We start from the raw sequence: 21,564 nt of genomic DNA, 5'->3' as shown, positions 1-21,564 counted from the left end.
AATTCTTCAAGATTTTCGAGAAATTAAATTTTTCTAAATTTTAAATTTATGAATATTATCATAAATTAAATATAAAAATTATATTTTTAAAAATTAAGATTTTTCACTAAAAAAATTTTCTCCTCTACTAAACATTCCCTTAAGCAACGCATCACGCGTTAATCAAGTCATTAGGATTAAGATTTAAACCTCAGGGTTCCCATTGTACCCAAAAAAAAAAAAAAAAACTTTTGAGCCCTAACTATTTTAAATTCAGCCAAATGATTTCATCTTAATAGCGTAAAACTTATTCAGAGTAAGTTTTTTACTTACAAAACTCGAATTCAACATTCATACTATCAGAATTTAGAAAGAAAAAAGATGTTGCTTGTCGTAATCAAGCTTCCTTGCGTAACACATAACTCGATCAATAACCGGGCAAGTGATCCAAAATAGCACACAAGACCCACTTGCAATGTCCAAATTACCCCCATTTCAAAAATATTTGGAGGGGATGTGTCCGACATTAGGGAAAATGGGATGGGATGTTAGTGACATTTGAAGGGGGAACTTGTTTTGCAATTAGCACCAACTCAACTCAAGCACAAGCGGAGAGAGAGAGAGAGAGAGAAACAGAAAGGTCTAAACGGAACGGAGAAGAAGAAAAGCGAACAAGGTCAAATCAAATCAAATCAACTCAACTCGAGTAAACGGTATTTTTATGGTAAATCGGCCACACTCGTCGACGGTGATTCACCGGTAACCGGTAAACAATCCCTTCATTGACTTATGATTATGAAGAAGGAGAATATAAAGACCAATGGATTTATCCCCTCTTCTTTCAACTTCATATCTTCTTGCATTAAGACTGCCTCTTCCGGTGTTCGTTCCCAGCGCAAGGACCAGGTTCTTCTCTTCATCAACTCTTTAACCGTTTCAATTTGACTATTATGTTCTGACGATGCTGCTGCTTTTTTCTTTTTTTCTTTTTTTCTATTTATCATCGTCGTCGTCGTCGTTGTTACTTTTTGAATTTGAGTTTGGGTGGGAGAATGCGGTTCACAGTTGTGTGAGAAATAAAAATATATATGTATGTGTTTTGAATTTGATCATTCATTCTCTAGCGGCAAATTTGATTCCGTGAAATTCTTCTAAATGCCATGTTGCCACACGACTATTGAATTTGAGAGGCCTTATAAGAGAGCGCATATATGTACAAGTTGCGTGTCATTGATTGAGGAATGAAGAGTGTACCAGTTATGGAAATGATTAGGATTAATAATGGATAAGACTTAGCATCATAGTGACTACTATTAAGTCACTTTTCAGAAGATCAAAATGTCAAAGGTGGTATATGGTTTCATGAAATGTTTATTTCTGCCAACTTATGCTTTTTTAGTTCACCGAACCACTGCACTACTTCATGTCGAATGTCATAATTGCTTTTCACCTGTGCACGATAATTTTTAATTTTTTTTTGGGTTATAAATCATCCTGTATGCCGTCTGTGGATCATAAGGGCCGTAAAATTCTTCTTTATCAAATTTTAATATATCGTTACTCAAACTCAAAATCAATGGTTAAGCTAGAATAAGTCCATATTAAAATTAAAATTATATAATTCGCTGAAATGTAATTATTTCATCTACTTTGTAATAAAATTAAAAACATACTTTTTTTTATTAGAAACATATAATTTGCCTAACTACTTTTACACCACCTATTTCTTTATTTCTAATGCTATATGAGTCCACGTATTTCTAATTTATAATTTCTTTATTCACCTCTGTTTTGTCATGCAGGTGCTTTGGGCCTGCTTTGACAGGCTAGAGCTTGCTCCATCTTCTTTCAAACGTGTTCTGTTACTTGGTTATTCCAATGGCTTTCAAGTTCTTGATGTGGAGGATGCCTCTAATATTAGGGAACTTGCCTCAAAGCATGACGACCCAGTTTCATTTTTACAGATGCAACCCATCCCTGAAAGATCTGAGGGTCGTGAAGGATTTAGAGCATCACATCCTTTACTCTTGCTTGTTGCATGTGATAAATCAAAGATTCCAGGTACAATGCAAAATAGCAGAGATGGACTTCTCAGAGATCATACTGAAGCTCAAGCTGAAAATATTGTCAGCTCAACTACGGCGGTTCGATTTTACTCACTAAGGTCCCATACCTATGTTCATGCTCTGAGATTTCGTTCAACTGTCTACATGGTTAGATGCAGTTCTCAAATAGTGGCTGTGGGTCTTGCTACGCAAGTAAGGTTTTGATTCAATTACTTACTCAAACTGCGTTTAACACATGTTTGGAAATCAACACTTTCACTTATTGAAGAAATTGAATTTATGATAATTCTTCGGGATAGGTTTTAGTGATTTCTTTTGACATGTTTGAAAATCGCAAGGTTACAGGACAGTGATAATTTATCATGTCACACCTAATGAACCATTTTTTTACTGTTCATATATGAGTTTAATGTGAAATACTAGTGATACTGCAATAGCTAAAACCTGAATTTTTTTCCTCCATTTTTATTATGCTGGCAGATATACTGTTTTGACGCTCTTACTCTTGAGAATAAATTCAGTGTTCTCACTCACCCTGTACCTCAGTTGGGAGACCAAGGAATGACTGGGGTTAATATTGGGTATGGTCCCATGGCTGTAGGCCCCCGATGGTTAGCTTATGCTTCCAACAATCCATTGCTATCAAACACAGACCGCCTTAGTCCTCAGAATCTGACACCTCCTGCTATCAGCCCATCAACATCACCCAGCAATGGAAATCTGGTAGCCCGATATGCCATGGAATCCAGCAAGCACTTGGCTGCTGGACTGATCAACCTCAGTGACATGGGGCATAAAACATTGTCTAAATACTATCACGATCTTATACCTGATGGATCCAGTTCTCCTGTATCATCAAATTCAAGCTGGAAAGTTAGTCGGTTTACATCACATCCTACTGAAACAGACACGGCTGGTTTGGTGAGTCTTCTATTGTTGGTGTCAACTTACAAGTTATAATCTGATTTCCTCGTACAGCGTGCTGACTGCTAACTAGATATTTTCTTTTTAACATCTGTATTACAATTTGCATGAGATCATCTATTAGTTCAGCTTAACCATAGTAGAAGGATTATCTAAGGTAGTTGATAGTGCCGGGTATTTCACCAAAGCCTCTTCTCTTTACTCCCACTTCTTTGAATGGTATGTCATCTGAAAGTAATCATTGTAGCTGCTCGTTGATTTGTATCACTGATCTATTTCAGGTTGTTGTCAGAGATTTTGTTTCTAGAGCTGTTGTGGCACAATTCAGGGCCCATACTAGTCCAATATCCGCTTTATGTTTTGACCCAAGTGGGACACTTCTAGTTACTGCATCAGTTCATGGAAACAACATTAATATATTTCAGATTATACCATCCTCTTCAAGGAATGGATCAGGTTGTCAAAGTGGTGATTGGAGCTATTCTCATGTGCACCTATACAAGCTCCACCGTGGCATCACGTCAGCTGTATGCTCCAATTCTCAGTGTTTCTTTAAGGGCTTTATATTTATATACTCACGAATGTTTTAATTCATTATGTATATTATACAGGTTATACAAGATATTTGTTTTAGCCATTCCAGTCAGTGGATTGCCATTATTTCTTCCAAGGGCACTTGTCATATTTTTGTTCTTGCCGCTTTTGGTGGTGACACAGTTCTTCAGATACGGAATCATGACTCAGAGGGGGCTGTTCTTTTTACAACTTTACCTCTACCATGGTGGTTCACTCCACGTTTCACAGTAAACCAGCAACAGTCTTGCCCAGCACCCCCGCCTCCTGTTGTCCTCTCTGTGGTTAGCAGAATAAAAAATAATAATGCCGGATGGCTCAATACAGTTAGTAACGCTGCATCTTCTGCTGCCGGAAAAATCTCTATTCCTTCTGGTGCTGTTTCTGCTGCCTTTCATAGTTCCATACCTCATGATGCACACAGTGCATTATCTAAAATTCATGCTCTGGAGCATTTGTTGGTTTATACCCCTTCTGGTCATTTAATTCAATATAGATTACTACCATCAATGGGGGCAGAGTCTATTGGAACTGTTCCAAGAACAGATCCAGTTCCTTCAGCTCAGATACGAGAAGAGGATTTGCAAGTGAAAGTTGAACCTGTTCAATGGTGGGATGTCTGTAGGAGACATGATTGGCCAGAAAAAGAGGTAAATATATCAGGGAATAGTCTGGAAGCTGCAGAAATTATTTTGGATACTTCGGATTACCAAGATAGCAGTGTTGGGAACAATAATTCTATTAAACTTCATGAGCAATGCCACTTTTCAAATGCGGAGGTACAAATAAGCTCTGGGAGGATACCAATTTGGCAGAAGTCTGAGGTATTTATTGCAGTTTCTATTCTGGATACTCATAATTGTTACCTCGTTCTACATTCTTGTTTTCTTTCAACTAAACTCTTACCCCTCCAATGTTTAGGTGTCTTTCTTTGTGATTAGTCATTTGGAGGCCAAGGAGCTGAATTTATCTGAACTTAGTGCTGGTGGAGAGATTGAAATCGAAAATATTCCTATAAATGAGGTTGAAATGAAGGATTTGTTGCCAATCTTTAATCAATTCCATGAAATTCAGTCTACTTGGGTTGACGGGTAATGATCACTTATCTGCCTTTTCTTTGGTCCATTAGAGATGTCTTTGTTATAACTTACAACCATCCACCCAGATCATTTCCATTCTAGATGTGACGTGTGCCTCCAAGTGAATGTATTCCCATCTTGCACTTCCATGGTGGTACCAATATGGAGTCTAGATATGGATGGTTTTGTAGTGAGGGTTTAAATTTTTGCTTGCGCTAATTTACTTTTTTTACTAATTTGATTTAATGTTTCTCTGTTTATTGCATAAATGATATGGAGCGTGATTTTTAGGCAAGCAGTTTTTTACTTCTTGTGTTTGGCAGGTTTAATTTGTGGGGTTTGCTTGAATTTCTTTAAATATAACAATAAGCCAACTATTATTTGGTTTTCTTTTATCTAATTTTCTGAAATTGTGGCAGAGGTATTGTTATGGGAAGATGCTCTAGCTCTTCATCTGATTCCCATGGAGCTGAAGAGAAGTTGTCAGAAGATGCTGTAATTTCCCATTCAAAGTTGAGAATACCTAGCTCAGCTTTAAAGGCAGATGTTGGTAAGACTAGCAATTCAGTAGCGCATCTTCTATTACATATTTGAGTGACCTCTGTAACTCTTTGTTCTTGACTGTTTTCTCAGGTTTGTCAGCATATTTTTCTTCATCAGTTGATTTGTCTGGAAATGAGATTAATGGCAAGAACAGAGAGGAAGTTGTGTTGGAATCACCTCTGTCAAGCCTGGAAACTGTTAACATGGATGCCGTATCTGCAGGTGCAGCCCATTTTGCTCATAGTGTAACTACTCAAGTTAAATCAGCAAAAGGTGGCAAGCCTAGTGACAATTTAAATTCAAGTTCTAGTGGTTATAACTTGAATGTGAACCTTACTCGTGAGGAGCCAATACATGACTCACCTGACTTTGAGCAATTTTTTCAAGAAGGTTATTGTAAAGCGTCAGTTGACTGTCATAAATCAGCAGAAGTTGTTACTGACATGGATTATAGCAGTCCATCTGGCAGGGAGAAATCTGAGGAAGATAGTGATAATGATGACATGCTTGGTGGTGTATTTGACTTCTCCGAGGAAGGTATGAATTCTGTAACAGTTTACATTTTGATTTTATGGAATTTAAGTTTAGCGATTGTTGTCTTTGGAGCGCCGGTCGATGTGGTGTATGTAAGCACTTGAAGATGTGTATTACTGAAACAGAAGCTATTGAAAACAGTTTTCCTTTTTTTAGTCATCACCTTACCTTGTTTTATTCATGTTTTATGTTTACTTAGAATTACAAAAAGTTTCTGTTTTGCAGGTTGATGACTACTTTTTTCATGCTTGCTTCTCTCTTCAAGTTGTTGTAAACTGGTGGTGTAAAGGAATTTTAATTGACAAATACAGGTGATTTCCTTGCAACAAGCTAAATGCTTCTCTCTTCAAGTTGTTGTAAACTGATGGTGTAAAGGAATTTTAATTGACAAATGCAGGTGATCTCCTTGCAACAAGCTAAATGCTACTGACCATTGATTGAAGGAATTGTATTCCTTCCCAGGCGAATGATTCTTCTTACCTTCTAATTTCGACGTAAATGTTGTATATTGAAATTCATAATTACAAATTATTTGTGTGGGTACTGGGCAGGTTCTTTATATGTTCGTAAAATATTATTTTTTTCATACGGTGAAGGTGAAGGTGAAGTGGGAAAAAACAGTCAGAGAGGGAGGCAGGGAAGAGAGAGGAAGGGAAATAGAAATAAAGAAGGAAAGAAACTAGAGAATATAAATTACTTGTTACTCTACTCTATTCTGCATCATTCATGCAGGATTCTTTATTTAGCATAGAATGCTTGGCGGGTTAAAGAGATTCATTCGTCCTCTGGAAAATAAAATAAATAGTTACGAAATCATAACTGTTGATTTACCTTTGTATAGTTGTGTTCTTCACATGACCATATCATGTTTTTTTCCACATGCAAAGATGCATTTCCGATTTCAATAGAGTTAAAGCCCAGCTTTTATTGATGTATACAAATTAGTAATAGTATTCAGAGACATTTTTAAACCCTCAAAATCACATGCAAGCCATTGTTTAACAACTTAATCCCCCATTTAACTTTTTGTAAACAGTCATCTACATTAGAATTTTCACAAATTTGTGAAGACAAAATATGTACAAATATCATTACAATTGCAAGATATACTAAAAGTTATAATTTCTGTTTAAGTAGTACTCGTACTGATGCATACAATATATAATAAAAAATAATATAATATAAGCCACTAAGATTAGCCTAGTGATGAGGGATGTAAATCGTTATATAATAGATTTTGTGTTCAATTCTTCAATATATTCAAAAAAAAAAATTGATAATATAGTGCTTACTTTTTTATATTTATTTTATCTATTTCTCTGTAACACTGTTAAATTACAATATCAACTAACCGTGGGATGAGAGAAATGGTGAAAGTCTGTTAAGATTGATATCTAACTACATTGAAAAATAGATAAAATAGGCAAAAGAAAAAGGAATATAGGTATAATATCATATTTTAATAAAAAAAATATCCTTGACCAACCTTTCTTATCAGTTGAGCCCATAAAGCCCATCCTAACACGGGTGCAAACATCCTCAGAGCAAGTTATTTGTAGAAATCCGAAATTATTTTATCAAGACAACATTTTTATTAGCAAAAAAATTAAAAAAAAAAATATGAGGTAGGATATTCATATTATCACTTTTTTCTACTACCACTGTAATCACCATTGGATTAGAGAAAAAGTTGAATGAAAAAGTTGAATGAAAAGAGAAAAAAAAAAAAAAACAACTTTTGAACCCAATAGAGTGGAGTGGTAGTAGGAAAAAATAATAATATGAATATCCTACCTCTTCAAATATTTAACCTACAAACTGAGTATTAACACCTTTCTACTTTTGCTAATAGGAAATAGTACGACACAACAGACACAAGCTCTATCAAACAATCAATTCTCATTCTACAACTAGTCCTGAGCTCAATTTATGTGCAACTACCTACCAAGACCTTCAATAACTAGAAAAACACGTACGTTTAGAGCATACTCAGCCGGACTTCAATTTGGTTTGTGTAAAGGACCGCCTTGTAGAGAGAGGGGAAATAACCTCCTGAATATTGTGAAAGAAACCTTTATCGTAAACATTATTCTTAACAACTATAACATCTTCTAGAGGTGATCTTCGAAACAAGGCTCTCCACTTGCTTAACAAGGGCTGCTTTTCACTGGTTATTCCACTGATACTTTGTTTTAGGGCTGCAGCACTGACCTTTGCTTCTTTTAGCTTCCTTTGCCAGTCCATGTACTCTTGCCACTTAAAGGTCTGTGACCCACAAAGAAATCTTTAGATTCATCGAGCTTTGGGATGTCACTAGCGACTCTCAAAAGCATACAGTTTTCCAGCTAAATAAGCCACCAAGAAGATTGGATAATGATAAAATACCATAAAATAATGATACTAGTACAATTCCACATTCACAAACCAGCAGAAATTGTGCAGCTGACTCCATCTGAATTCAAGTGACCACAATTTAACTATTTTCTATAAAAATTTAGGTGAAGCAGCCTGTCCAGTTTGTGCAGGCTTGTGAATGCAAGGATTCTGCTATTATTGGGAAACGGAGACACAGAAGAAATAACTCACGGAGAACAAACAGTGAACTTATCAAAACTAATATAGTCACCCACATTCCCTTCAGCAGATACAGAAGGTAGTGGATTCTAATCAATCTGCTCTCACAGAGATATACAAGCGGCCATCACAAATATCATATAAAACCAACCAATGGTCACTCAAAATACTTCTTCATCCAAAACTAAGATGTTTAAGCTTCTAGTGCTACCTAATGATAGAACCAATGGGTTACTCAAAATATTTTTTCATCCAGAACTATTGTTAAGCTCTAGTGCTACCTAATGATAGATTTATTGTATAAGACACAACACATCAGGTTGCAGCAGGATGAAAAATGAAACCTCTAACAAAGCTGTCAGTTTGTCCGTATGCACATATCTTTCTGTAACGTCATATCATACATCACAGGTATTTTACATTTCCCTACGTTCATGCCTAATTCTAAATCGGGTATTCCATTTAGCATTTTCTTCTATCATAATGGATATCGTATCTATATATCATTAACTCAACTAATTAAAGGCACAGCAATCTAATCCCTTGCATTTATGGGGATTATTGTTTTCGCATGAACAAAAGAAAAAAGATTCCTTTCCGCTTCCCGGATCCTCATAATTCACTAAAAATTTACTTACACAATAATTTCAAGGTCACATGGAGAAAGTACCTCATTAGTGGTAGTGTTACTAAGGCAAAGCTTTGAATGATAACCAAAGAAACCAACTAAGAGCATCCCAACAATTGCAAGGAACACCATAAGAAGTATCTGAGTGTTGTAGGATCCCAACAACCACTGTATGATAACAAAACATCATTGATAAGATGGAAAATAGGGAATGAAAATAGGACTACACGACAATCAACAGGTAGACACAGAAAAATAAATAAATCCCTCACCTGTACAACATGAGGAGCTAAATCCAGAAAAGAATTTTCTATTCCATAATAAACTGCAAAGTAAAGATAAGGAGAGAAGTCTAAAAATTAGGGAAAGAAACAACTTTATCTTAAGATAGATATTTCTTGCAAAATCTATATTACCAGTCAAAATATAGGTAACTCTTAATTCTTTTAGTCGTCCAGCAAGAACCAAGCCAATGGCAACTGTTCCATACAAGCATAAGAGGAAATGCCTACAAGACATGAAAGAATCAGACATACAAATGGAACCAGAAATGAAGAAAGCATAACCTTTGCAAATCTATGGTCAAGCTCAAATCAGCCACTAAAATGTGTATTGCTATGATAAAGAGACTGAACGAATTTAGATCTTTTAATATCTATACTAGCATTTGAAATTCTTGGAAACCTTTTTCGAAATCTAGGAATAACCTAAAAGTTTGTTTGGCTCAAAATACATATTCCTAGGAGTATATGTGATAATTCTCAAAATACCCTTATTATATAAACTATTATTTAAATATCATTCCTTAACATGTAAGTGTTAAAAAAAGGGAATAAAAAAAAAAGAAAGATGGTTATACCCATACTGCAAAATAATTATTTATTTATATAAATTATGATATTTATACAAAGCATTGCAACAACGGCCATGACGTAACATAAAGAAAGAACAATAACAAAGGAAGGAGAAAAGGAAAGGAAAGTGTTGTAAATATTGTATATAGAGTAGTATACTATGGGGAATGAAGTCCCAAATTATTGTTATGTAACTGTTGTAGTCAGCTTATATAATAGAACCTCTGCTAAGTTATTGAGACACAAGGATTCATTATATGTCTCTTGGTTTCTCGTTTTTCAACGTGGAATTGACTATAAAGAGACTGACAAAAGGCAAATCTATTCCTAATCCATCCAGTTTCCAGCGTCTCCAGCCAAGCAGTCCCTCCGGCAACCGTCCCAGCTGCCAGCCAGGTCCGTTGACGGAACTTGCAGTTTAAAAAATTTATGGTCATAACACGAATAAGAGGATGTTTCAGTGTGTAGAAGTTTCAATGAAAGTGCAAGAAGAACCCTCCTGACATGTTTCTGAGTGAACTCGCCCAGGGCTAGTAAAATGACTAGTGCAAAGGCAGCCCGCATGGGTGCAGGGGTTGCGGAGCGTAATGGAATGTTAGGACCCATTTGCAAGATATGGGACTTGGAGTCCCACATTGGTTGTATGGGCAACTAATGTGGGGTTTATAAGGTCTTGGGCACTCTCACCCTTTGAGCTAGCTTTTGGGGTGATACATCCCAAGGTTCTTATCAAATTGGAATGTTACTAGCTTTTAGAGTGGTACACCTCAAGGTTCTTATCAAATAGTATCAGAGCACTCACTATGTTTCGCAGATTGGAACTTGGAACTGGAACCCAGGGGTTGGACCCTTGGACTTGGAACCCCGAGCTTGGGCTGCGAAGCGTGGTGGAATGTTAGGACCCATTTGCAAAGTATGGGACTCGGAGTCCCACATTGATTATAAGGGCAACTAGTGTGGGATTTATAAGGTCTTGGACACTCCCACTCTTTGAGCTAGTTTTTTAGGTGGTGTACCTTAAGGTTCTTATCAGAACCTCAGTCCAATAATTTTATCCTGAGGAAAAGAATTTTCCTAAGTTTTTGCTTAGTCTTCTGACGTGCCAGACTTTATGGGGTTCCCTTTTGTAAAAAAGTTAGATTACACAAAATGATGCTCGCGTAATAATACATTTTGTTAGCCATAACAAACTGATGCACAACATATAGAACTCACCATAAAAGAAAGGCCATGAAATACCGGGTGTTTCTCTCCCCAATGCAATTATTCTGCAAATAAAATAACTTTAAGTACAACCCAGAAAAAAACAAGATTTCTTTAATGAGAACCACATAAAAAAAATCTTAGTTTTCTAACCATCCATCCACAGTGATGATCAAATCGTGCAACACAGCGATCACAAATGCTGCAGTGCTTTGACCTAGCAGGTCTGCATAAAAAATTAAGACCATTTAATAAATAGATTTACCTTTAACCCATACTTCAACAAAATTTTACACTAGTAGCAAACTCACCTTGGAATTTTGCAAGTGGAACATTCTTTCTCTTCAAAAATGATATTATCGTAGGGATAAGCAGAAAGATAATCAGAAACATTCTCAGGCTTTATTGTCCCGGGATCAGAAAAGCTGGTCAAAAGAAAGAGCAGAATTCCAACAGCAACTGCCACGAAGCTTGTGTACCTAAACGAAAATATAAGGTCTAACAAAATTCAGGATAGAATAATGCTGAAGAAACCATAAATCAGGAAAAGAGTACAGTATTGGCCTTGCGGTACAATACCTGTGAATTTCACTCAAATAGTATCCAGGTATATGGGCAAACAAAGTCTTGGCAATGAAAAAATATGTTACGCTGATTATGGCAAGATATATGATCTGCAACAAACACAAGTTTGTTAACCTAGACAATAGCTAGAAAGATTTCCCTCACAAATTAAGTGAAGCAATCCGTGCAAAGAAAAACTAGAACAAATTTCTTAGATTCTACTTGTTATCACAAGACAAATGCTGAGAGTTAATCAGTTCATGGATCCAAACAGGAGGAGCAGCACTAAAGTTAATGAAATCAGTAATTGCATAAACTTGGAACAATCGAAATCAAAAGAAGAACGGTGCCGTTGAAATCGAGGAAACCTGTAGAAGAGGATTGGGACGATCGCAGCAGTAATATTCGACAGAGAGAACCGCATCCGTACACTTGGAGCCAAAAACAGCGCCAACGAAACGCCTGCAAGAGAGAGAGAGAGAGAGAGAGAGAGAAAGAGATGCAGTAAGCAATTGAAGGAAAAAAAGATGAAGATGAAAATGAAATGAAATGAAAGATTGAGAAGATAGATAGATAGATAGATACAAGAAGTAATCGTATGCGCCGTAAGTAAGGAAGGAGTGTATGCGTTGAATGAAAGTGCCCTCAAAGATTGGCCATCGACCACACAGGAATGACACAACCACCACCGTGGTCACCAACCCATGGCATACCAACAACCACTCTACCCCCATTACTCACGCCTCCACTCCCCCGATCCAATCATACATCATTTCTATCCTAATTCCTAACTATTAACTACCTCTATTTCACTTATTATTTTATGAATAAACATACAACATTGCTCATGCAACATGACACAAAACGAGCATAATATTTTATGGGACTCGTACTTTTTAAAGTAAAAAAATAAAAAAAAATTAAGACACGTAAAACAAATCTCTATAATATTACACAATTACTTTTTCTACAACATAACTCTTATAAAATCCATAAACATATTTTTAAAAAATATTTGTCATTAGAAAACTGAAATAATCTGAGTTCTGAGATTCAAAGCCAAAAGGGCTGTCCATAGTAGATTTTTATTGAAAATTGCTAAAAAAAAGATAAATCCTTATGGCACTAGTTTAAAAAATAAAAGAATAAAAGCATTTATTATGTTAAATCACGAAAACTATTTAATGATTTCTACTTGGGCTTTCAATGCAATTATTAGCACTGCCTTTATTTGAATGGAAAAATCTTTTTCACTTATAAATGATTGGAGAAAAAAAAAAGTGAGACCCATCTTTATTATGTGTGTAGGAAGATGGATTATCTCATATTAAATGAAATAAATATAACCCTTATTTTATTCTAATTAAATGCCAACCTAGAGAGTTCGCCTAACATACAATGAAAAAACTGCTCCAAGTAACTAGAGGGGTTGGGTGTTAAAAGCATGTATTTTCCGTATTATTTTTGAAAAAATTTAAAGTCTTATTTTTGAAACTCGCTTAAAATTAGACTAGTCATAAAGTGATAAACCGATATAAAAAAAAAAAAAAACCATCTCCAAAACGACCAATAGTGCCTTAATAAAAGTCCAAAATATTGTTGACCAAGGAATTCCCAATGTTCAGATTTATTTTTTCCACGGCGAGGAGTAGATACAACCGTTCTTTGAAAAATAAAGCGAAGCGTTTGATAAATCATCATTTAACTTCTCAATCAAGTTGGATATAAATGATCTAAATTAAGAATAAATTCTTAGTACTACTGTTGTACTATGATTCAGTACATCCAATCAATGGAAACATTACACATCATAAGAGAGAGAGAAAATTTAGCAGAGAAAAGAAAACTTTAGCTAACCAAGATGCCAGCGAATAGGGATAAAGCCTCAGCAACGGGGTCAAAGACTGGGATTTCTTTGGTTGAAATCTTCAAACAATGGTCATGATCTTGATGCTGTATTACCCCATGCATGAATTTAAATATGTTTCAACGATAATGATGAGCTATTTAATAAGAATACCTCAAAAATATAAATTTATTGACAAGTCCATCCTCTTAAATTTAGACTACTTTGAAGGGTTGTATCACTTGTTCTTTTCTCTATTCAAAAGTGATCTTTCACACATAAAGCCTCCGAAAGTGCTAACCAGAAGAATCAAGACACTATTGATTTACCTCTTTCCACTGTAACAAAAGATATTCATTCACATTTTTCTCCCAGAAGAATTGAGCAGGGTAACACAAAATGGAAGTTTCTGGAAATCTGAATCAATATATCCAGGAGCACAATTTAGAGGTGGTGAAGGGAATTATCAAGGGCGTCCAGCTTCAGTTAGAGCTCTGAAACATCGATAGAATTCTCTACAATGTCAATGCAGGCTCCTACAGAGTTTCCCATGGACATGGCCTCAGCAAGCTTAGCTCGAGCTGCTTCATGTCGACGTAAAAGTAAGACTGTGTTCAGCACAGACCATCTAACTTGAGAATCTGCCTTCTTCTGTGTGAAGCCCAGGCCCTTGAGCAATGAATCCAACTATTTACAATTGAAAAATTTACAATTAGTAATGCCAATGCACTTTGAGCTTTCCATTTGTCATGACTAAGAAAGTAAGTTTAAGAACTGCATAAACCTTTCTTATATCATCAAGACCTCCTTCAGCAAAACCATATATAAGATACTCAGCGGACAAACCAGCCAATGCTATACACGAAAATTTGTTCAATGTCTAATAACATGAAACAAAGGTTTTGTCACATAATAAAATTTTGTAATCTTTATGTTATCAATTAAAGCAAACTTATAAGCAGTGAAAATTAGATGTCAGTAAGACGACAACATACTGTAGCTGATAATTTGCCCGAATTAACCTGCAGACATGAAAGGTGCTACCAATCAACAGATATAGTTGTCAACTAAATGCAGTTCACAGGATACTTGATAAGAAAACAGTTTAATGCAAGGTAAAAACATTTATTCCCTCAATTACATAATTGATATGGAGTCACTCAACTGAAATAATCACGTAAATAAAGCAACCTACTTCTTCGAGAAACTCAAAATCCACAAAGGCTGTGCCCGCTTGAACATTGAGAGATCCCTCCATCTTCAGAGCATCCAAACTAGAAAGAGTATATCTTTTGGGAAGTATTCCTACCAGATAAGCAATTAAAAAATGGCCAGCTTCATGCTGCATAATTAAATTGAGATGGTTACTTCACAGTCATTAAGATGATGTAAGTTATTAGAAATAAAATTATTTGAAGGGCTAGCAATAAGAGGATGACTAAATCTGACTTGAATAACCCTATTGTGGTATTTCGGACTGAAGCTGTGACCAATTGTATCAACAACCAAGCTACCAAGACCTCCACCGAAAGACACCTGCAAACAATCAATTTGATGACCATGATCAAGAAAATCTTTCTGCTGTAAGTATTCAAGTAGCACGTCAGTGAAGTGAACAAACATGAATGTGATGGAAGTCTGAGTAACAGCTGATAATGATTCATAGAAAAACTTGATCTCCACTTTTACAAGAATATAATAGTTACAAGGTCCGTTATGACCAAAGGGGGTATATTAGGATGTTGCAAATAAAACCTTTCATTTATATCGGAAACGAATCAAAGCAGAAATAGCATTTCTTTTAAGGTTAACAATTTTCTAACATTGAAACAAGCCAGAATTAGCGAGACAAAGCATGAGAAAAGAGTTGAGCGCAGCCAAATATGCAAGTAGAATGTCTTATTTATCACAAAAGGAAACAAATTCTTATGTTCAGCAGAACATGTGAGGACTTCAATTCATTCATCTGGTCAAATGATGCACTAAGTTTGAGTCCAGGTGCAAGTACAGTACCGAGTCTAGTGTCCATAAAAATAGCAATCCCAATGAAATATAAAAGATTTGTTGTGGGGAAATTCCAAAGGCATTCCATGCAGTAAGCCCTCCAGCAATTGCAGCAATTTGCAGGTTTCTCTCAATCGAACCAAGAGTTGTATCAACCGGTGATAGAAGAGATAAAGTTTCTATTCCATTTAGCTTCAATTCATCCAAGGTGTAAAGCCTTTGAGGCACCTGCACATACATAATTAACACAATGAATGAATGAAGCAAGCCTTGATTTTTCATAATTTGAAACTGCCTGTACATGGGGCGCAGTTACAGAAATGAATAAGTAGCAGAGTTTTGATTTATAAATTAGAATACAAACATCTATGCCATATGATGTAAAGACCGTGACTAGGTTATAAATCATCTGATTGTCTTCAACCCAATTAGTTTGCTAAGACAAGATAATCCCTCGTTTTATATTCTCTAAAATCATAATCAAAGCACCATACAATCGAGGAAGCAACAAGACAAACCTGCCTGGCTGCACCAAAACATCGAAGCCCACCAGGCTTACCCTGTAAATCCTTGACAAGTGCGAGCGCAGCTCTATCATCCCCGTTTGTAAGCTCCTTATCCACTTTCTCCAACACTTGTCGCCGACAGACCCCAACGTTAGAGGAACATCGGATTCTGACCCTAAATTCACAAGATACAAGTTTCAGTTGCCTGGGGTATGATATCACACCCACACCCACACCCACACACTGCATCAAAGGCAAAGCGCCCATTTCATCGAATTTCTTATGATGGATGAAATGAAATTACCTCTGAATCTACTACCGCTTTTGCATTGCATGCGTTCTTCACCACATAAATAACAGATAACCATTTCTGAAATCAAAGAAAAACAATTTGCCTATCCCCCAAACCCGTTAAATTACAAATTCACTAAATATTATTATTTTCATTAAAATAAAAACAGACTAAAGATCATTATAAATTCTTGCCGAAATTTATTTCTTGCTCGGACAATGGACTAAACCTCGTCATTAAACGACGCCGTTAAAAGGGATATAGATGACAATCAGCTAGAAGCGATTTATCCCGCTTTTCTGGTTATTGCTACCCACCTACCCCTTTAGTCCTGAGTCTGAAATTAGTTGTTCACAACTTTAGTTAGAAAATTGAGAAATAATGTGTAGTTTTTCATCCATTTGATACCATTAATTTATTCTCTGACATTCTGATCTAAAACTGTTAAAAAATAATAAACAAAAATAGGCAGAAAAAATAAATAAATAGAATAACTTATCTCTTATTTAAATTACAATGCTTTCATCTGATTTATCAAAACATCCTTCAGTCATTAGTAGTTTTATTCCGGATAACATAAAAAAGACCCATATATTTACTTCCCTGGGAATCATTAAATCCTTATTTCTCATAACGCATTGTTGCACCCGCAAGCTCAATGGGTTGATGCTAAATGCTTTACACATGAATTAGTACTAACAGAGTAACAAACCAAAAAAAATCATGACATTTGCACTTCAAAGTAAGGTGAGTTAAGAAAATCAGGTAATTCGCTATCAGTTCCTCTCACTCAAGTGTTGGAAGCAGTAATGGTTTTTCATGCTTTTTTCCTTCTTCATGGATCCGTAACAAATGCATTACGAACCACGCGCGTGCTTATTTAACAAAGCCACAATTTGGAGGACAATAGAGAACCGAAAACTAAACTCAAATCAATTACCTAGTTATACAAAATTGAAACCATATCTTCGGGATAGATAAGTGAAGCACAACAGAACAACTTAAAGATGAACTCAACATGTACGCATGTTGATATATGTAAAACGAGACACATGACTTCTTTGACAAAGCCAGGAACAAACGACGCATTAAGATGACCACCAGTCTTCAACTCTGATTTTTGACATATTTAACAGCTCAATTAGTTAGGAATGGCCAAAAAGACGGACAGCAAACCTATGAGCAATGTAAAAACAAGTAACAAACATAACAAACACACGTTTCATCAGGCCCAAATTGACAGAAACGAAAAGGCATGACCGCATAAAACCGAAAAAACACAAACGTGAGCAAATATGGAGGACACATCAACTGTCTTTCTTGGCAGCCTAAAATTCAAGCTCAATTATCTGAGAAAACAAAATCATCGGGTGACTATTATTTTCAAACACATGGAACTAAGAATGATTTAACACCAATTTTTGCATTCACCTCATATAAACGACAGAGGTATCCAACCTCAAGTTCAGTGCACTAACAAACATTTTATCCATCCGGGTAAAATAAGATATAGAAAAGATACAAAACATGTATATTACAACTGCAATAAAGGACAACTATCGTCTAAACATATCCTAGAACTCTTGAGAAGCAGAACCAATTTCGCCTTTCCCTTTGCCAGTCTTCTTGGGAAGCAAAGTCTGATGAATATTCGGCAACACACCCCCATTGGCAATAGTTACGGATCCCAAAAGCTTGCTCAGCTCCTCATCGTTCCTCACCGCAAGTTGAATGTGTCTCGGAACAATACGGTTCTTCTTGTTGTCCCTAGCAGCGTTCCCAGCCAATTCCAACACCTAAACACAACACAAAACATCAAAGAATTAATTTTCACATTTTCAAAAAATTACATCCATCAAAATCCCCCAAAACAACCGATCATATTCGTAGCCATAACCCTAAATCCATCCAATCTGCAAAATTGAAAAGAAGAAAAAAGGGAAATTCGAGAAACAAAACAAACCTCAGCAGCGAGATACTCGAGCACCGCAGAGAGGTAAACAGGAGCACCAGCACCGACACGTTCGGCGTATTTTCCAGCCTTGAGAAATCTGGCGATTCTTCCGACGGGGAACTGAAGACCAGCTTTCTGCGACCTCGAAACGGATTTTGAGGCCTTGGGCTTGCCCCTTCCGCCCTTGGTTGAACCACCGGTGGAACTCATTCTCTGATCGACGAAGAAATTGAAAACCCTAAACCTAGAATTTGCAATTCAATTTCAAGGCTCGAAGATAGTGTCTGTAAAAGCACGCACACATTGAAAAACTCGGTGGTATAAGCTTATATAGGAACTGAGCCCCCACGCTGATTGGTCGACATGGAAAGACACGGATCGCCAACGTGGCATCCGCACTAAGATTCGCGGGAAACTCCTTTTTGGTTTTTGAGAATTTTCGAACAGCCCACGCCCAAAAATCTGCTAGGCTGCAATTTTTTTAATCAAGAGCACTTTTATAGTATTTTCATTCAAGTGTTTTTTTCAACACAAACAAACAAATTTAAATACGCACTTTTTTTAATAATTGAAAGGACTAATATTTTCAATTTCCTATGAAAAGGAAAAATTAGTTTCAATTTTATTATCAATTTAAACTTTATTTGTAACCCGTACATCATATGGATAAAAGAAAAAATAAAATAATTTATATTTTCTTCATATTTATATTATTATATGATTACTTTAAAAGATGTTTGTTGAGATTTAAGAAATAATTAATCACATGAGTTTTCTTATTAGAATTTAAAACTAGTTGCTTACCCAAAAAAAAAAAAAAGAATTTAAAACTAATTTGTGACTTAATTAAAATCACAAAAAATACAAATATTTCATAGTCTAATTATAGCTACCAAATATCTTAAGTTGGGATTAAGATTGAGTCACGTCTCCTTGTATAATAGCGTGATCAAGACATGGCAATTAAAAATTGAATGGATAGAGAAATTATGTGGAAACGAGAAAATCAATAAGAGGAATGAAATGATTAAAGGGAAATCTGATCAAGAATCATTGATAGATAATTTGGGAATATAAATAAAATCAGAGAAAGTGAGAAAGATATTGTTACTTATTTTTTATAAGAGTTTGTTTTTTTAAGTTATTTTAGATAAATTTGTCTAATATTTATTGAAACGATATCGTTTTGGGACAGAAATTATGGTGTGTTTGTAATTTTAATTTATTTCAGAATTATAATAATCTTTATCATTTTAATTTTTTAACCCCGAAACAGCATTATTTTGGTGAACATTAGACAAAGTTGTCTAAAGTAACATTAGATATGTTTTTCCTTTTTTCTGATTCATTTGTAAAGAACAGATCCAATTCAAAAATTTAAATTGTTAGATTATACTATATTAATGGTTTTATATTAGAGGAGGGATATTCTAACTACCAAAATTTTTCACTACCAACTTACTACCTATCTAATCACCATTAGATTAACATTTTCTCTCTCTTCAAAAACTTTTTAACATTCTCTCTCTTTAATCCAATGGTGATGTGATGGGTAGTAAGTTAATAGTGAGAGTTTTTGGTAGTTAGAATATCCTCACTCTTTATATTATATCACTTTAATGCACACCCTCATATAATAGCCCATTGGGGTTGAAGGGTGAACAATGCATAGGCCCTTCCTAACTAAGTAACTATGTTAAAAATCTTCATAATATTTAATTATTCATTAATAGAATGAGGGTGGTGAGATTGAACTCGTGACTAGGGCTGTGCATGGGTCAGGTCGGGTCAGGTTTTTGTCCGACTCGACCCAACTTGGTTTTTATAGGTCAGGTATTTTGACCCGACCCGCTTTAATTTGATCCAAGTCAGGTCTGACTTGGATTGGATTTTGTTGAACTAGTTCAGAACCAGTTTGGATATGACCTGACTTGGTTTCTGAAGTGAGTCTGACTTGGTTTCTGAACTGGGTCAAATCTGACCTGACCCGTTTTTGACTTGGTTTTCTCACAAAATTTTGTCGAAATTTTTACGTTGCAAAAGACGAAAATTTTGTCACAAAATAATTTTTTCGTCGAAATTTTTACAAAAAAAAATTTTCTATTGAAATTTAGTTTCCGTCAACAGTTTTGACGAAAATGATTTCTTCCATCAAATGTTTTAAACGAAAAAAGAATTTTGTCAAAAAATTTGACGGAATGTTTTTCGTTCAAAATTTCGATGGAATGTGTTCTGACGAAAATTTTGACAGAAATTATTTCGAGGGAAATGTTTCATTTGAAACTTTCGACGAAATTTAGATTCTCTAAAGAATTTTGACAGAATATTTTTTTCGTCAAAATGTTTTTTTTTGTCAAAAAAATTTACGGAATTTTTTTATAGAAATGTGTTTCGTTGAAAATTTTGATAGAAATTTTTTATCAAAAAGCTTGACGAAAATATTTAGTCTAAAATTTTCGATGGAAATGAGTTTCGCAAAAAATTTCGACGAAAATTTTTTTTGTTAAAAAATTAACGAAAATTTTTTCGTCGAAATTCGAAATCTGTAAAGAATTTTGATGAATTTTTTTGCCGTCGAAATTTTTTGATGACGAAAATGTTTCCGTCGAAAACTTTCGTCAAAATTTGAAATCTGTAAAGAATTTTGATGAAATTTTTTGCCGTCAAAATTTTTTGATGACGCAAATATTTCCGTCGAAAACTTTCGCCGAAATTTGAAATCTGTAAAGAATTTTGATGAAACTTTTTGCCATCGATATTTTTTGCCGTCAAAATTTTTTGATGACGAAAATGTCTTCGTTGAAAACTTTCGCTAAAATTTGAAATCTGTAAAGGATTTTGATGAAATTTTTTGCCGTCAAAAGTTTTTGATGACGAAAATATTTCCGTCGAAAACTTTCGCCAAAATTTGAAATCTATAAAGAATTTTAATGAAATTTTTTGCCATCGAAATTTTTTGATTGAAATGTGTTTCATCGAAATTTTCAATGGAAATTGTTTTGAGGAAAATGTTTCATCTGAAACTTTCGACGAAATTTAGATTCTCTAATGAATTTAGACAAAATATTTTTTGTGTCAAAATTTCTTATCGAAATATTTTTGTCAAAAAAATTTACGAATTTTTTTTACAGAAATGTGTTCCGTTGAAAATTTTGATGGATATATTCTTTATCAAAAAACTTGACGAAAATATTTAGTCGAAAATTTTTTATAGAAATGTGTTTCGCTAAAAATTTTGACGAAATTTTTTTTTGTCAAAAAGTTTAACGAAAATGTTTCCATCGAAAACTTTCGCCGAAATTTGAAATTTGTAAAGAATTTTGATGAAATTTTTTAACGTCAAAGAATTTCGATGAAAATGTGTTTCGTCGAAAGTTTTTATGAATATATTTTTTTGTGAAATATTTTGACGAAATTTAGATTCCGTAAAAAAATTTGACA

General features: G+C 35.0%; 4 protein-coding genes across 9 annotated transcripts; 1 reads left to right on the top strand and 3 right to left on the bottom strand.

The window, feature by feature from the left end:
• The first annotated feature begins 615 nt into the window (after positions 1–615).
• Positions 616–6,456, top strand: LOC133293874 (autophagy-related protein 18h-like). 3 transcript variants are annotated; one of them, XR_009749124.1, is made up of 10 exons: positions 616–885; positions 1,782–2,237; positions 2,526–2,966; positions 3,251–3,496; positions 3,581–4,366; positions 4,464–4,633; positions 5,041–5,171; positions 5,255–5,701; positions 5,924–6,009; positions 6,096–6,456. XR_009749124.1 is itself a non-coding variant. In XM_061492497.1 (9 exons), exons 1-9 carry the CDS (start codon positions 769–771, stop codon positions 5,926–5,928), a joined length of 2,799 nt encoding a protein of 932 aa, XP_061348481.1. In that variant the 5' UTR covers positions 616–768; the 3' UTR covers positions 5,929–6,040. The 3 variants fall into 3 exon arrangements, 2 of the variants coding, with proteins under 2 accessions (XP_061348481.1, XP_061348482.1); XM_061492497.1 differs by lacking the exon at positions 6,096–6,456 and having other exon boundaries at positions 5,924–6,040; XM_061492498.1 differs by lacking the exons at positions 616–885; positions 6,096–6,456 and having other exon boundaries at positions 2,056–2,242; positions 5,924–6,040.
• A 721-nt stretch (positions 6,457–7,177) lies between these two features.
• LOC133293866 (probable protein S-acyltransferase 17) lies at positions 7,178–12,283 on the bottom strand. The gene is made up of 10 exons (XM_061492489.1): positions 12,107–12,283; positions 11,890–11,983; positions 11,537–11,631; positions 11,269–11,436; positions 11,111–11,183; positions 10,970–11,022; positions 9,317–9,408; positions 9,173–9,225; positions 8,943–9,068; positions 7,178–7,963 (listed from the first exon to the last, which is right to left on the bottom strand). Exons 1-10 carry the CDS (start codon positions 12,253–12,255, stop codon positions 7,688–7,690), a joined length of 1,179 nt encoding a protein of 392 aa, XP_061348473.1. The 5' UTR covers positions 12,256–12,283; the 3' UTR covers positions 7,178–7,687.
• A 966-nt stretch (positions 12,284–13,249) lies between these two features.
• Positions 13,250–16,153, bottom strand: LOC133293860 (uncharacterized). 4 transcript variants are annotated; one of them, XR_009749123.1, is made up of 8 exons: positions 15,890–16,153; positions 15,381–15,599; positions 14,817–14,903; positions 14,533–14,709; positions 14,363–14,389; positions 14,152–14,247; positions 13,697–14,054; positions 13,250–13,474 (listed from the first exon to the last, which is right to left on the bottom strand). XR_009749123.1 is itself a non-coding variant. In XM_061492479.1 (7 exons), exons 1-7 carry the CDS (start codon positions 16,142–16,144, stop codon positions 13,854–13,856), a joined length of 1,062 nt encoding a protein of 353 aa, XP_061348463.1. In that variant the 5' UTR covers positions 16,145–16,153; the 3' UTR covers positions 13,250–13,853. The 4 variants fall into 4 exon arrangements, 3 of the variants coding, with proteins under 3 accessions (XP_061348463.1, XP_061348464.1, XP_061348465.1); XM_061492479.1 differs by having other exon boundaries at positions 13,250–14,054; XM_061492480.1 differs by having other exon boundaries at positions 13,250–14,054; positions 14,563–14,709.
• Positions 16,154–17,528: 1,375 nt separating this feature from the next.
• Positions 17,529–18,411, bottom strand: LOC133293828 (histone H2AX). Its single transcript, XM_061492428.1, has 2 exons — positions 18,133–18,411; positions 17,529–17,965 (listed from the first exon to the last, which is right to left on the bottom strand). The coding sequence occupies exons 1-2, from the start codon at positions 18,331–18,333 to the stop codon at positions 17,744–17,746; spliced, it is 423 nt and encodes a 140-aa protein (XP_061348412.1). The 5' UTR covers positions 18,334–18,411; the 3' UTR covers positions 17,529–17,743.
• Between the last annotated feature and the right edge of the window lie 3,153 nt (positions 18,412–21,564).

This window comes from Gastrolobium bilobum, unplaced genomic scaffold, assembly GCF_033153095.1.
Source record: "Gastrolobium bilobum isolate Gb01-03AN ecotype WA unplaced genomic scaffold, APGP_CSIRO_Gbil_v1 utg4431, whole genome shotgun sequence".
NCBI classification, from domain to species: domain Eukaryota; kingdom Viridiplantae; phylum Streptophyta; class Magnoliopsida; order Fabales; family Fabaceae; genus Gastrolobium; species Gastrolobium bilobum.
This window is presented reverse-complemented; position numbering and strand designations above follow the sequence as displayed.